This window comes from Crocodylus porosus, unplaced genomic scaffold (assembly GCF_001723895.1).
Source record: "Crocodylus porosus isolate Cpor-Errol unplaced genomic scaffold, CroPor_comp1, whole genome shotgun sequence".
Lineage (NCBI taxonomy): Eukaryota > Metazoa > Chordata > Crocodylia > Crocodylidae > Crocodylus > Crocodylus porosus.
Window position 1 is genome coordinate 67,754,753 of NW_017728947.1, and position 16,293 is coordinate 67,771,045.

General features: G+C 42.5%; 1 protein-coding gene across 2 annotated transcripts in view; it reads left to right on the plus strand.

Moving 5' to 3' along the window:
* Positions 1 to 13,578, plus strand: part of SCFD1 (sec1 family domain containing 1) — a 112,773-nt gene extending 99,195 nt beyond the window's left edge. For both annotated transcript variants that reach the window (XM_019551915.1, XM_019551916.1), the window contains exons 22-25: positions 1,325 to 1,358; positions 5,679 to 5,744; positions 12,900 to 12,968; positions 13,343 to 13,578. In XM_019551915.1, coding sequence (XP_019407460.1) covers positions 1,325 to 1,358; positions 5,679 to 5,744; positions 12,900 to 12,968; positions 13,343 to 13,366 — 193 coding nt within the window. In that variant the 3' untranslated portion in view covers positions 13,367 to 13,578. The remainder of the gene's footprint in view (positions 1 to 1,324; positions 1,359 to 5,678; positions 5,745 to 12,899; positions 12,969 to 13,342) is intronic.
* The last annotated feature ends 2,715 nt before the right edge of the window (positions 13,579 to 16,293 follow it).

Sequence of the window (16,293 nt, forward strand, 5' to 3'; positions counted from 1 at the left end):
AGCAAGAGATTTCTGAGAGCGTGGGAGTTAATCCTTGGGCTGAAGTGCTTTAATCCTTGAATCCTGGTAATAGTGTTTACTGTAGAGGCCATTTAAAAAAAATTGGGCATGAAAATCCATCCCCATATTTAATTCATTCTCATGCATGTCTGTCTGGAGCAACCTGTTTATGCTTACGTTATGTCAGTCTATTTCAATGCATACCGTAAATCTTCATAAATCACAACCTGACAGATACAACCAGCTAACACAACCACATTCTTCTGTCCATTATGGCTCAGAAATCCCAACATCTAGACTTCATTTCAAAAGTTTCAGTTATCCCATAGTTCGGGCATTTTACCACATTGCATTTTATTCTCCATATATAATTGAAAAGTCCCTTTCATAATTTTACTGCAGAGAATGCCCATGTTAAGCTGAAGTCAGGACAGGGTGGCACTTTTAGAGTAACTGGTTCAGACAGGCAAAAGCTTTCATAGGTGACTGTTAGGTAATAGTCTATTCATCTGACAAAGTAGGTTGTCGCCTACAAAAATTTATGCCTCTGAGCCAGTTGATCTCTAAGGTGCCAATGTGTCCTGCCTTCTGCCTAATTCTATTGCCCAATCTGTTCCTTAAATCTTCCTTTATGGACTAGGAAGCTGAGTATACCTTCCCTATTATCCTTTCTACTATGCATTAGAAACCTGATCCACTTGGAAAGCGGGTCACAGGTGTTTTGTTTTTGCTCTGTTTTTGCTTTATCATATGTAGAGAATCAGCTGGGGCCAGGAATGGGAGCTTGCCATGACAGCCTGCTGTAATTTTTATGTGATTCTTGGTAGATTTTGCAAGCTATTTCAAATGCTTAGTGATGGTTGTACCCTCTCTCAGGAAAGCTTGAAAGTGTCATGAACTGCGCATTTAATTACAATGCTTGACTGATTTCAGTGAATTCTAGTCCTTTGTATCTCAGAATGTTAGTTACACTAGCTGCACCACACTTTACACAGTCCAGAAACTTAGAAGTTTATACATTCCACAGATGTACCACAGAGCTCTCGTTAATCCACGTATTCATAGAAGAGAACTAGAAAAAGAATGAATCGATTTCTCCCAAATTAAAGAAATAGATCCTGTACACCACTTCTCACTGATGAATGAAGGGAGTTCCTACAAAATATTTTGGAGAAATAATAAAAGTCACTTTTTAGGACTTTGTGTTTAAAAAAAAATCATACCACCAAATGTTAAAATGTGTCCTATTTAGGATTGCTTTTATTATTTTAATATTTGCATTAACAGTGAATTCCTATAATAATATGAATTATTTCTATTACAGCTCGGTTCCAAGAAACAAAAGTCCATTCCAGGAGGTAAGTCATGTAGAACTCAATTCCGTCCTCATCCCCTGCCACCCCAAATACTTTCTAAGGTATTGGACATTTAAAAAAAGGTTACATTTGTAAAAAATCAGTTTGTTTAATTATATTCATTAATTAATTATACATAGCACATACTCTGAAGAACTCTTCATCCTCAAAGAATTGTATAAGCATTAACCTAATCCTTAACAATGTTCCTGCAAGTAATTGTAGTGTTTTATTGGATGAGCCATAGTTAGTACTGAGCATCTGTAACTTCCAAGCCCACATGTAGTCTTCTAGAATACCCTACCTCTCTAAATTTAGTTCTCCATACACTCTCAAACAGAGCTGCCTAAATACTGCTATAAACAATACTGCTGTCAATATCAGTATTAAAAAAGCTACAGCTTTATTTTTTTCCTGCTGCTATTATCCACAAATATTTATGGTAGTGTTTATTTTTTGTGAAAATAAAATTATTTCTAAAAGCAAAATCTCATGACCATTCATCTAAACATATTGATGAATAGAAGTCTTTGCATAGCCATATTTGAATTTTTTTTCCTTCTTTTCTGATTTTCCATACATTTGGAGAGCAAAGAAGTTACCGTTTGTCTTTTTTGACCAACCACACACAGTGGATATGTTACTGGTAATCAACAAGTTAAAATATATTTACCATATTTATTCACATACTCCTTGTTCTTTTAGGGCAGAATAAGAAAAAAAGATTTGTTTCAAAATATTACTTGCCACAGCCTCACAAGCTCACCATGGCTGAACACTGGCTACATGGAGCAGGGGCAGAGTCCAAATATTAGCAGCATTGCTCCTGCAGCTAGAGGTCTAATCCTTTCTCAGCCACTGCTAAAAGCTACTGCCAATTTGGCAGCAGCTGTTAGAGAGTTAAACCTCTAGCTGCAGGGGGAGGAGGATACCTGGCTAAACTTCCTCCCTCCTCTCCCCCTCCTCCACCCTGAACTCCATGTAAAGCACAGCTGACCACAGCCCCCAGCAGCCATTTCAATGCTCCCATGCCTCTATTCCTCAGTTAACTTGTGCACATTTTGGATGGGTAATTTTCATTAAACGGGGAAGGCATGCAAATAAAGGTAAGTCAGTTCACTGGTAGATCATTGTAACAGGGCACTAAGGTGCCTGCTACTTGAAGAGCAGGAATGGCTGCCAGGTGCCAGTTGCCAGGGCAGCCAGGAGGAGCTAGGGGCCCACACCTGTTGAGTCAGCTGACTGGAAGGGTCAGGGCTGACTCCTATAAAGCACAGGCTAGAGGCTGAGAGAGGGGGGTCTCGACTGGCGGCCAAGGAGACGAAATGTGGCTTAACTAAGCAAAGGGGAAAGGCCTGAATGCGAGCAGTCTGTTATGCTGGTGAAGGATGGAGCACCCACGGAGTGTGACTCAAAGAAGGTTAGCCGAGCGGTTTAGCTTTGTGTTATAGCCCAGGGGTTTGTGTTATTGTTTGCTGTTGTCAACCAGAGGACTGGGTGAGGCTATAAGGGGATGGAGTGGGCCTCATAGGGGAACCACATCAGTGTGGGAGCCCCAGCCCCAGAGAGTGGGCAGTGTGAGACGCCCCAGAGAGAGAGAGCGGGCAGCGAGAAGGCATCCAGTAAGACCAAAGAACATCCGGTACATCCATGAGGCTTGGGGCATGGTACAGGGGTGTTTGGAGCCACACATAGCCCATAAGGCTGGGGTGCACCTGAGCCCCATTCCAGAAGATGGACCAGTATAGCACAGGAGAACCATAGCCAAAAAGACTAAAGTTAGCCTCCCTATTATACACATAAGACCAAAGACGTGGCGGGCGAGATTGCGAGGTACAGATAGGCAGCTTGGCGCGGTAGAGAGGGTAACAAAAGGGGGAGCACAGCGACCCCGAGGTTCCTGTCCTGTCACAATCACATATTTTAAAAAGGCTAAATTGTTTATTCGGCTGTTTAGTTGTCTTCAACATAACCCAGAAAATGATGGTCTGCTAAGGCAATTGTTCGTTAAACGTAAGTTGCTAAGAAAGACTAAAATAAATGGAATATAACAAAATGTCCTCCACAGCAATAGCAGTGTTGGAAAACTAAATCTTTTTCAAATTAATTCATAAACTGTCATGAAGATATTTGTAACAAATTTTTGGACCATGTGGAGGCTTATCTAAATAAAGATCAGTAACTGTAAACTGTATTTATGCCATTTTCTTGTGTCAAAGCTTTCTGAAAAATATATTAGAACAGGAATATTTTACAGCTTGAATTACAATATTAAAATAATTTTGTGTATGAAGTCAGTGGTTTACTGTCTCCTAGATGGAAGCAATCATGGTATGGAAAGTAGCATTATTCGTTTAGATCTTTTACAGGAAGTTAGGTTTCTGAGGACCCCTCTACATGAGCAGATAAAGGTGTGATGAGATCTAAAGCACAATACACATGTTCATGGCAGGAAGCTCAATTGTGGGACTCTGCGTTAGATCCCATTGCACCTTATTGCCAATGCAAGGAGAGCTCAATCCCGGGCTCTCCCTGAAGCAGCAAGAAGCAAGCTCATACAGCTGGGAACCCTCTCCATTGATCTCCCAGGCTGGGAGGGTGCAGATGCTGGGTGCCAGGATCCAGCTGGGTCCCAGCAGCCAGGGGGTGCAACTGCTCTGGAGGTGCATGAAACCCCCTAGCCTGGGGGGAGCTCAGCTACCATGATCCCTCAGGCCCAGGGGTTTTACACATCCCAGGTCAGCTGCACCCCCCAGCTGCCAAAACCCCTCTGGGTCCCAGCACCCACAGGTGCAGGACTTCGGCTCCCTGTGCTGTCAAGACTCAGAGTCGCCAACTGCTGCGGCTGAAAGTCCCTACATTGTGCATCCTAGCCACAGGGGAGATGCTGCTACACGTGCAAATTAAAGCTTGATAGCAACAAGGTATAAAGTTTGTGCACATTTTCAGGGTCTAACTTCATAGCTTTTTCTCACATGATAGCTACTTTGCACATGTAGTTGACCTTAAGGTAATTGTGCAGTTAACCAGTTAATTGCATGATACCTGTAATGTGTAGAGCTGGAGTGGACAAAATGTGGCCCGCAGAAAAAATTTAGAAAATTAATATTTATCTGTTCCTGGGTGCCTGTCAAAGATGACAGGAGCCAGGGGCAGTAGGACCCAGGGGAAGCTGGCAGGATCCAGCTACAACTCCACTCCACCCCCGCTTTCCCCCAACCAGAAGCCTCTGCCTACCCCCGCTTTCACTGCTTCCCTGCGCACCAGCTGGAGGCTCCAGCACCACGTGGCCCCCAGCTGTATCACCAGACCATGGGACCACGGAGCCCGTGCCAGTACCCCAGGGCCAGGAGCAGAAGAGTGCATTTGTGTGTCGGTGTGCAATGAGGGAGGGGAGAGTCTGTGTTTGTGTCTGTGTCTGTGTCTGTGTCTGTGCAAGGAGGGAGGGGGACAGAGAGAACAATGAGAGAGGAAGAGAGTGTGTGTGTGAAGTGAGCAAGGCACAGAGTGTGTGCGTGTGTGTGGGTGCATGCATGCAATGAGGGAAGGAGAGAGTATATGTGTGTGTGCATGTGTGTGTTTGTGTGTTCATAGGCTGAGTTCCACACACCCCCCCCACCATACACATATACCCAGAGCCCCCTTACAATGCCATACATGCAGACCACCACACTTGCACCGTCACACACCCTAGACACCCTACCCCCGCACAATCTCCCACAAACCCCATAATCACCCACACCCCACATATCCACACATACACCCACAGACTCCCACCTCTCCACAACATAGAAGAGTAGGACTTCATTTTAAGCTATTGTGCAGTCACCTTTATGTGCTCTACACAAATGCATGTAAATCAAGACAAAAATATTTTTTCAAATCAAATTAATGAATGTTGTAAATGTTTGATTTTTTTAGAAGATGGCAAAACCCCTTGCTGAAAGGAGTACTTCTGGGGCAAGGAGAGAAACTTCTAGTGACAAAAGTCAGGGATTAGGGGTGGGACTTCTGGTCTCAAGATGGTAACCAGAGGGCAGGGCACTTGTTAAGGGGTGGGGCTACCCATGCAGCCCTTGACAGCTTGCAAAAACTTGGTAAGCGGCCCTCTGCCTGAAATAATTGCCTGCCCCCGGGGTAGAGGTCATCTGATTTTTTTTCAAGTGTTGTGCATTATTTGTTGCTTAGTTTGCTTTTAAACTTAAGTGAAAGACTAAAACAGTACTGATGTTCGTTTAACCACACTCATTTCTGTTTTAATACCTAGACTGTATTTCCCGATTCCTGCAACATATTAACTATCTCCTTTTTATTGTGTTTTAGGCAATCGTGTTTGTAGTGGGAGGAGGCAACTATATTGAATATCAAAATCTTGTTGATTACACAAAGGTAAGTTTCTGTTGTATGTAATTTCATTTTCTAGGTTCTGTAAATATCAGTAAGAAAATTCTCCTGCATTCCATCTACAGTTTCCTTGCTCCAAGAACAGAACACAAGAAATAACACAGCAGATTGAAAGCCAGAAGCTCTTACTAGGCTAATACATTTGATGGTGGACATTCGCAATTTACACACTCAGATAGGAATTATGGATGCTCTATGAAGAAAGTGGCAAATTACTAGGCGTGAAATTCTCATATACACTTCTAAGTCCTTCAGATCAAAGGAGACTACTCTGATGCTTAACAGAGAACAAATCCTGGCTTTTGAAAGCTTTAAAAGAAAGCATATTATATGTATTGTCCTCTGTGAATTGCTGATTACTGAAGCTCAGCTACCAGCAGAAATTTCCATCCAAGTACCACTAGTCACTGAGAGAATAGTGATTTCCCTGTAAGACTTTTGTTTTAACAACATGCATCAATCTCTCCCATTAGAAGATTGGGCTACTGGAAGAAACTTCTTTTTAGACATTGAATTCAAAGTGGCAAATGGAAACCTATTCAAGTAAGGAGCATCACAAATGCTCCCAGATACACTGGCAGTGTATAAAGGAGCAGTTGAAAAGCGATCTTTGCAGTTATAGGAAATTCTCAGAAATTTATATCTGGTACATTAGTTAGCAGCAGAATATGCTGATATAGCTACTGCACTACAGGAAAGAGGATAGTTGATGTGAAAGAGAGCAAGACTAATCAGGTGCTCTGTAGAACAGGAGTCAGCTGTCTGCAACCCATGATCCAGGTCTGGCCCATGAAGGTCCAGTCCAGCTGTGCCATGCTGCCCATCTGCTCCACAGTGATCCCTTCTACAGCCTGCTTCTCCACATTCACATTTCCCCACCTCCTCTGCAGCAAAGATATTAGCAGTGAAGGTAAAAGCAGGTTGCTGGACACTATAGGAGGCATCAGGGCTGGGTTTAAATGCTACATAAAAAAAGATGAGCAAAATGCCTATTCAACAGATATTTTTATAGGCTTCCCCAAGGAGGTCAAAAGAAGAACTTAACATTACTGCCCATTTTAACAGTTTTATTCCATGATTAATTCTGAGTACCTTGGGATTGTGAAAAACTAGGAACTTTAGCTATGCACAGGCTATATTTTTGTTCCTTTTTATGCAGTAATGTAAGAATTCAGAAAAATATTGCTTAGCTATGAGCACGATATAACTTTGCCTTACTTATTTTCTTGCTTGCTTGTAGCAGCATTAACTAAACTTCAAAATAAAATTACCTGTCCTTCACAGATGAAGAATTATAACCATCTCCTGTATATAAGCAAAGAAGAAAGTTAGTTTTGGAGAATTATGACAATAAAAAGTGTGGCCTTTAGTCTTTTTCTGTATTCTAAAAAGTTACCTCGCTCAGTAGCTTACGCTTGTATTCTGTTGTAAAGCCTTCTGGTCACAAGCTCTACTGACTGCTAATCTTAATGGTCCATTTAAGAAACAAATGTTCTGCATTGGGTTTAGTAAATGTTCTCCATTGCCTTTCATTTGACATCACAGTAAGGTTTGCAGGTAAAGTGACATTAAGTCTATGTCCTTATCTGTGCCAAGCTGTGCACTGGACGTAGATTGAGCACCAGTCTAGTCTTCCATATAATATAGATTTTTACTTGCTTGATCTAGCAGTTTAATCTGAAAACAACTGGAGTTATTTTATTTGGCCTGCCATAAGGATTTCAATGGACCCCCAATAATTGTTTGGCTACAACTGCTTTAGGCTGAATGTCTTAACAAAATATTGACTATTCAAGTCAGGACTTTTATTTTTATTTTCCATGATTAAGTCACAGTGATTAACTTAAAAATACTTAAGGTTTTGTTTAAACTGACAGATGTTAGACTAGAAGCTGTGTGTGGAGACCACTTCTATTCTGCTGCTGCTTCCAGGATTTCAGAATTTGTATTCATTCTGCATCAGAGCAAAAATAATCTTTTAAATGCTTCTGTGGAAATGGAATTGTCAATGAACTGAGACCAGCTTTCAGATAGTAAGAACCTGATCATAACTTCAGTGGTCAGACTAGTGAAGATTTTGGCTAATAATGTGGAGGTTAAAAGCTACTGTTTCCACTACTGTGAGCCCTACAGTTTCATAAATGATGAGAAGGGAAAAATAAATTACAATTATGTTAAAATCCATTTTTAGAGCAGGGCTGTCCAGCTTCACCCCAGTGATCATGGAAGCCATATGCTGTGGGGGTGGGCTTCCAGGATCACCCCTGTCACACCACCCTCAGACATGAGTAATGGTGGCAGTGACCCTCCCTCCCTCCCTCCCAAACCCAAAGGCCATGAGGGTAGTACCAACACCATGTGGTCTCCCTGCCCCTTTACTGCACACCCCCCTCCCAGGCCTTCCCTCATCGTGGGCAGTGAGAAAAGTAACTGAAGTAGCCCCTGGCCATATGCTAGCAGCCCACAGGCCACTATATGAACAGCCCTGTTTTAAAACATACCGATATTTCAGGGGGTGGTTTGACTAGATTTTAACAACCTTTTATAGACCTGCTAGGTGGGATATAAATCTAATGCATAAATCATTTGTTAACTGGTGGCTATGTGTTCTAATCATGCCTACTGTAGGCAGCCAGTTTGGTAAATCTGATAGTGCATCTTCTCCTTACTACAGAGTAAAAACAGGAGTAAATTATTCCATGGGAAGAGTGTTCTGGATTCTTTGCCTCAGGAGTTAGACATCTGAGTACAGAAAAGTTGGTTAAAGCAGGACAGTTAGCAATTCAATGAAGTACAGTTGTTTTCTGATGTCCTCAGCAGAACTTTTTAATATCTTTGTAATATTATTCATAGTGGGCGTGACTACACATGCCCCTGACTGCACATTGATACTGTGCAGGCTTCTTGAAGGCTCAGATCGAGTGTAATATAATTTTCTGTAACCTAGTTGTGTTCTCCTCCTCACCCCCGTCCCTCTAATGTTAGTCCCTTGCTCGGGGTGTTTCTATTTCCCTACCGGCTTTGTCATGTTTTTTTGGATTCACAATCCTAAACATGTACTAATAAAATTCAATTAGCATCTAGAAATAACTGTGCTGCTAAAGCAATGTCGCCCTAACATCACGCTTGTGCCTGCCAGCACTACATTGCTGTAGAGACGAGCTACACCGCCATAGCTCATTGCTACAATGACATAGCATCTTGTAAAGATGCGCCCACTGAGCCTGAGATTGCACCTGTTACTTTACCTGAGGAAAATCCCACTAATTTTCTTGGAGTTTTATATTTTGTAAGGAATCATGAGTCAGGCCCAGTCACTTCCATTGTGGGCTGTATATTTTAAAGATCTGACAAGATTCTAAGTTTTTAGTCACAATATAATTCTGCCCACGTGCATCACAGCTTGACAAAAAATGTGGGTAGAATTGGAAATAGAGAACTTTGATGGGATTTAAATTTTCAGATTACTCTAGTCCTGCAGTTTCAAATGGCTTATGCAAGGTGTCCAAAGTAAGCAGACCTTTAAAAACCTTAAGGAACACATCTACATTATCACCTGTTTTATATTGTTTTTCCTTTAAAAATACATTATGTTTCGTTTCTCTGAAAATGACTAACTTCCAGTAATTACTCCTGCCGTTACAGGAATGCCACAAATACTTTTATGATTTTTTATTTCGATATCTGTTGTGCATTAAAATGCCATTGTGTATTATAAAAATACACATTTTTTCCTTCTCATCCCTTAAGGCTTAATACCCTTAAACATTTTGTAGGCAGACGCTAAAATATACCAAAACATATAATTAGGTTTACAATGCAATGTGGGATAGTATTGAATTGGTGCCATAAAAAAAAAATATGAAATCAGCATTACAGTTATCCCTTGGGGATTAATTGGGAAGTTTTTACTTTTGTTTGACTGCCAAGAAAAAATCAGGTTTGCACTGAATTAAATTTAACAGTGATTTTGTATTTTTTCAATTAAACAAAAAATTTAAAGCTTTAATCTTGTTTGACATTGATTGTTTCTTTTTCAGGCAGTTATAAGAAAAGCAAAGGGAAAAAAACACCCCAAAGATTCACAAAGCTGCCAAAGGGAGTAATGGTGTAGTCATTTCAGTTCCGCCCAATAGCTCAGGGGTCAGGGTGCTTGCCCATGATGTGAGAGCCTCAAGTTTTCAGTTCTCTGCTCTACCAGAGATAATTTGATCCCATTACATCCCATGTCCTAGCAGCTGCCCTTAGCTGCTAATAAAACCCTATAATGCAATCACTTCACTGTGAAGTACCCTGCAGAGAAGGGGTGGCCAGCACACATGCCACAATTGGTATAGGCAGCTGCAGTGTGTTGCACACAAGCCCTGGGCACTCAGTAAAGGAGCCACCAGGGAGCAGAGTGCTCTGTCAAGTGGAACTGGACAGGGTGCTACTGTAAGAGGTGTCAGGTGTCACTGCCAAGAGCCAGGGTAACCCTCCCATGGCCCTCCAGTTGCCACCAAACCGAAGGTGTTGGATCCTCACTTGTTATATAAAACTGCAGCAGTTGCAGAGTCAGAGAAGGATTACTCTGGTTCTTGGCAGTGATACCTCCTTTTGCAATAGTGCCCTCTCCCCCAGTCTACTCTGCACAGCTACAGTTGAAGGCTTAAGACCCTCACCTCCATTCTGGGGCCCAAGGTTACAGGCTCTCCTTGGGGGTGGGGATCCAAGCAACCCTCAGGGAGGGGTGGGGTTTAACTTGCATCAGTGCTCTCAGGTATTATGATGTGAGTTGTATTCTTTCTGTTGACACTGTTCCACCTTGTATAAATGATTTAATGTTCATGAGAGCAGGAACTAGAGTATTCTGCTGTCCAGAAAGTCATATGCTATACTCTCTGTCTCAGTGAATATTTAAATAATTCACAGAGAGAGGATCAGCTCTATCCTAAAAGCTGGTGTTCACTAACCATCCCGTTCTTTTGTCTGTTGTAAGGCAGCCTTAGAATCAAGATAGCCCATCTTAAAGTATTCACTTTCAGATACTAGAATATTAATTGAGACAAAGCAAAAGAGAGGAAGTAACTATTGCACTTGGTGTTAGGATACTTATTTGAGTGTCAGGATCTCTGGATTTCCACTGTGTTCCAGTGAATGTTTAATTATATGTATATAATTATTACACGCACACATAGACACAAAGCTGAACAGCTTCAGGATGGCTGAAACTGCATTTTGCAGTGAATTTACTACTTGGTGAGACAACTTTCCAGTTTCAGTTATTTAGGTTTAGTTAGATTGTATTTTAATAAGACAATCTATTTTTATATATTAACTCAAACGTTATCTAAGGAAGGAACGCCATCTAACATAATCTGTATGAAGCAAAGTATGGTAACATATAGGCATTAAGTTTTTACTGGGAAAATCACCACTCTCCCATTAGAAAATGCCAGCATCTAGGCATTCATTCAGTTTCTTAGGTGGAAACATGCCCATCCACAAGAAAAATCTTCCACTTCGACGTCTGGAAGATGTCCCCTGTTTGAAGGGAATGTCTGGGAATGGTGTGGGTAGAATGTAGCTACAGCTTCCCCTACACCCTCTCCACACAAAAAACAAAAAATAAGTTCCATTTCTCCATTCCTCTATTCCTAGCATCATCTAGCCTCATTTATGCAGAAATGGATAAGGAAAATGCTTGTTTGTAAAGTGTATTATACTCCAGTGGCATAGATGCATCATTTGTCACAAAATGTTTAATTATAGAGTCTGTATATTGTCATAAATATGTCTTCCAAAAGTGTTAGCCCCCACTGAATTAAATCGTGGTACTTTAATATCAGATCACCTTAAGGCAGAAAACTCCTCAAGCTTTATTTTTTTTATTGAAGTTCAACTATAATACAGATTTCCCTCGCTTTATGCGGGTTCTATATGTGCGAATTTGCTCTTATACGATGACCCTTTTTATACCCAAAATTTGTTATATGCGAGGTAAATTCACTCTAATGTGATTGGCAGCAGGTAAGTCTGTGGGGGGAGGGCCAGGGGAGCAGATTGAGATCCCAGCAGTCAGGGAGGAACCAGGGCACAGTCAGGAGCAGGGACTGGAGTGAATGGGGCCTTGATCTGCACCCTCACTGGTGGTGAGGGAGGGAGTGGGGCTGGGGCTGCAGCTGTGGACTGGGCTGGGGCTGTGCCAGGGAGTGGGGCTGGGCCAGGCTGCACTTGGCGTGGGTGGCAGCAGCTCCAGGAGGGGGCTGCAGCCACCCCAGTATTCGCCATAGCCCCCTCACCCCCCCTACCGGTGCTGCTGCTACCTGCTCTAAGTGCAGCACGGCCCAACACCCCGCCAGGAAGAACCTAGCGCAGCTCATAGCAGCAGGAGCGACACCCCCTGTCCTGTGCCCCACCCCAGCTGTGCAGTGCCTGCCTCTGCGCCAGCCCACTCCTTCCCTCACCACCAACATGGGGGCAGGTCAAAGCCCCACTCATCCCAGCCCCTGGGGCCAGGCTCTTCCCAGTGGGGGGGTTGAGCTGTGCTAGGCTCAGGGTAAGCAGCGGTGGTGCTGGGAGGAGGGTTGGGGGGGGCTATGGCAAATTTTGGGGTGGCTGCAGCCCCCCATAGCTGCCTACCCCAAGCGCAGCCCAGCCCCCGCTGGGAAGAACCCAGTGCTGCCCTGGCCCCAGCAGACTTACCTGTTGCTGATGCAGGCAAGGTCTTGGAACATATCCCTATTTGTTACCCTGTAAAGGGTTTCCTTTATGTGCATTTGAGTTATACAGTTTTTTTCAAGAGGACATCTACTACATAAAGCAAGGAAACCTATATTTGCAGGTATGTTTCCACTACACCCCATAAAAGCTGATGCCATAGATTTTTCTCTAATTTCAGTTACATGTACAGTAGATTTAAATATGTAAAGAATGCCTTGTCACTGTTTTCTGACTCTCCCCTCATTTTCTAATGTCTTCCATTTAATCAGTGTGATTTCTTTCCAGTTAAGGTATCTACTTTTCTTGTCTGGACCAGCAATGACTGATTAACAGTAAAAGAATAAGTTTTTCAAATGACCTCTGTTGTTCTTCATGCAACTAATTATTTAAATGTTGTTTTATTGACATCTGATCTCTTCCCTATCTTTGCTTGCATAGGGCAGACAAGGCAAACATGTTGTATATGGCTGTAGTGAACTTTTTAATGCGACACAGTTTATAAAACAAGTAAGTTACCCTTTATAATATCATTAGTATGGTTCAAACTATTAGCACTTGAATTCCTTTAACATGCCACCATTAACTTTCTTGGATTCACTGGTAAAAATTGTAATTATTTTAAACACAGTTAAATACAAATATATATTTAAGTAATAGTTGAACTGGTAAAATTTAAAAAGAAAATTGCTAGTAAATTGAAAAAAGATGGCTTCTGAAAGGATTTTAATATTGTACGAACATGATCTCTTAAAGAGAATGTTTTTTATTTATAAACAGCAGTGAAGTATTATGACAAAGCAGAAAGGCTTGCTCCATGGACTGAATTTATTAGTCTGACAGAACAAGACTGGGAACCTAATTTTGTTTGTCTGTCTATTTAGCTGTCCCAACTTGGTCAAAAATAGGACCGAAAAACATTGTTACCTGAAATCATCTCTGTTTGACAGCGAGAAGAAAAATCGTGACCACAGATAGCATCTTCAGTATCTATAACCGTGTCATTGATAAAACTTAAACCGTTCCATTAATTTGATAATTTTTAAAGATTACCTGTACTTACTATACAGTGTATTCCAATTGCAGACTAACCTTTCAGAAATAAACTGTAAAACTTGTATTTTGTCTGCTGACGCATTGTTGTGGTTGATACATTTTATATTATTAGTTTCTAAAGGCCGTGTCACAATAGCATGTAATTGATTTATGCACAAGAGCTGTGCTGCTGTGGTACTGCTGCTGGTGCTTTTGCAGCAGTGGCAGTGCCAGTGGGCACAGCTGCCACCACCACCATGAAGGCAGGGATGTCTTTAATAGCCACTGTTTCAGGACCAGGACTGTTGGTTGCTGCTGCTGTTGTGGGACAGCAAATCAGTTCTGGGGCAGCAACTGGGATGTAAAACTGCTACTGAAACCATGGCTGTAAACCCCAGCCCCCAAGGGCCTGTGGGGGTAACAGAGGTGAAGACAGCATGCTCCCTTACCTGTACAGGTGCTGGAGACAACTTCTCTACTGTGAGAGTGGGGGAATTAAAGGAGCAGCCCCTTATCATCCTCTGGTGAGAGAGCTCACATTTGAAAAATTTAAATTAAAAATTTATGATTGTGACAGAACGGGAACCTCGGGGTCGCTGTGCTCCCCCTTTTGTTACCCTCTCTACCGCGCCAAGCTGCCTATCTGCACCTCGCAATCTCGCCCGTCTTTGGTCTTATGTGTATAATAGGGAGGCTACCTTTAGTATTCTTGGCTGCGGTTCTCCTGTGCTGTACCGGTCCGTTTTCTAGAATGGGGCTCAGGTGCACCCCAACCTTATGGGCTATGTGTGGCTCCAGCCACCCCTGTACCATGCCCCAAGCCTCGCGGATGTACCGGATGTTCTTCGGGCTTATTGAATGCCTTCTCGCTGCCTGATCTCTCTCTTTCTCTGGGGCTTCTCACGCTGCCAACTCTCTGGGGCTGGGGCTCCCACACTGACGTGGTTCCCCTATGAGGCCTCCTCCATCCCCTTATAGCCTCACCCGGTCCTCTGGTTGACAACAGCAAACAATAACACAAGCCCCTGGGCTATAACACAAAGCTAAAACTCTCAGCTAACCTCCTTTGAGTCGCACTCTACGGGTGCTCCATCCTTCACCAGCACAACAGATTCAGTTGCAGGGCTGGAATGTCAGTACATGCTCATAGCACTATATTTTTGTAGCAGCGTACAGTGGACAGACACTTTGTAGGGCTACAAATGAACATATAGCCATGGCCATCTCCTCTATAGAAAAATGTTCTATGGCCATATTTCTTCAGTAGCACACCATACTAAAAGGGAAGTTAACTTCCTGAAATTAAATTATTTGAGGAAAAGACAACAGTACTTTACTGTGTATGTGTGCACTATGTGTGTACATGCGCACTAAATAGTTACATTTGAAGAACTGTTAGATTCCTTGAATCGTTGTTTTAATACTGAGAATTCTTCAGAACTCTTTCTCAAGGTCTTTGCATTCTTCAGACCACCTTCTTTTCTAATGTGAAATTTGCAAAAAGAAATCCTGTCCCCAACCCAAAATGTTCTCAGAAGTTCCATGCAACTAAAAAAATTGACCTACTCCATTGAGTATCATCACAGTATTCTGAGCTCCTCTCAGTAGTGCATTGGGCAATATAACTAACATCTATCATGTAAGATCATGAGATCATCTAAGAGAGCCCCCTGCTAAAGGCAGGAGCATTCCCAATTAAGCCATTCTAGCCAAGTGTCTACTCTAACCTGTTAAAAATCTCCAGAGATGGAGATTCCACAATTTCTCTAGGTAGCCTGTTTCAATGCTTAGCTCCTCTCACAGTAAGAAAATTCTTCGTAATCTAACCTCCAAACTAAATTTCCTTTGCTGCAGTTTGAGGCCATTGCTCAGAGAGAAGCCTATCTCCAAATACCTGAAGGGTGTATATAAAGAGGATAGAGACTTGTCAGTTCCCGCCTTAGTCTTCTTTTCTCCAGAATAACCAATCCTACTTCTTTCACCCTGTCCTTATAAGTGATGTTTCCCAGGCCACTAATAATTTGTACTGCTCTCCACTGAACTCTTTCCAATCTATCCATATCTTTCTTGAATGTGTTGCCCAAAACTGGAAACGGTGCTCCAGACGAGGCCTGACCGGTACTGAATAGAGTGGGAAAATTACTTTCTTTTATTTGCAAATGATACTTTTTGATACAACCTGGTATGCTGTTGGCTTCTTTAGCAACAAGTGTATACTGTTGGTTCAAACACAACTTACAGACTACAGTAACCCGTCCAGGTCCTCTGCAGTAGCCAGTCATTCTCCAGTCTGTTATCTGTACGTGTAGTGATTCCATCCCAAGTGTAGGACTTTGCATTTGTTGAATTTTGGACCATTTTTCAGTCTCCCCAGATCACTCTGGATCCCAACCCTATCCTCCAGAGGGTCTGTATCTTCATCCATGTTAGTGTCATCCACAAAATTACTAAGCATACACTCAATCCTGCTATCCAAATCATTAATGAAGGTGTTAAACAATACCAGACCCCTGGGGAATCCCAGTTGATACCTCCTCTCAGCTAGACTCACTGGGCGCATCCAGACAAGTGCACATGTGCCTCTTGCCCCACCTCAAACCCCTTTGAGGCGAGGCAAGAGGCACATGCGGCAACGAAAAAATGTTCTCAGGAGAAAATTAGATCCCTGGATATCCAGGGGTCTAAAAAAAACAAAACTAAAAAAAGCAGGAGAGGGCATGGTCATGGACTGTGCCCTGAGGCAACCGGAGGCTGGGTCCTCCAGGGAGATGCTGTGGCTGCCAGAGCGTCTCTGTGGTTG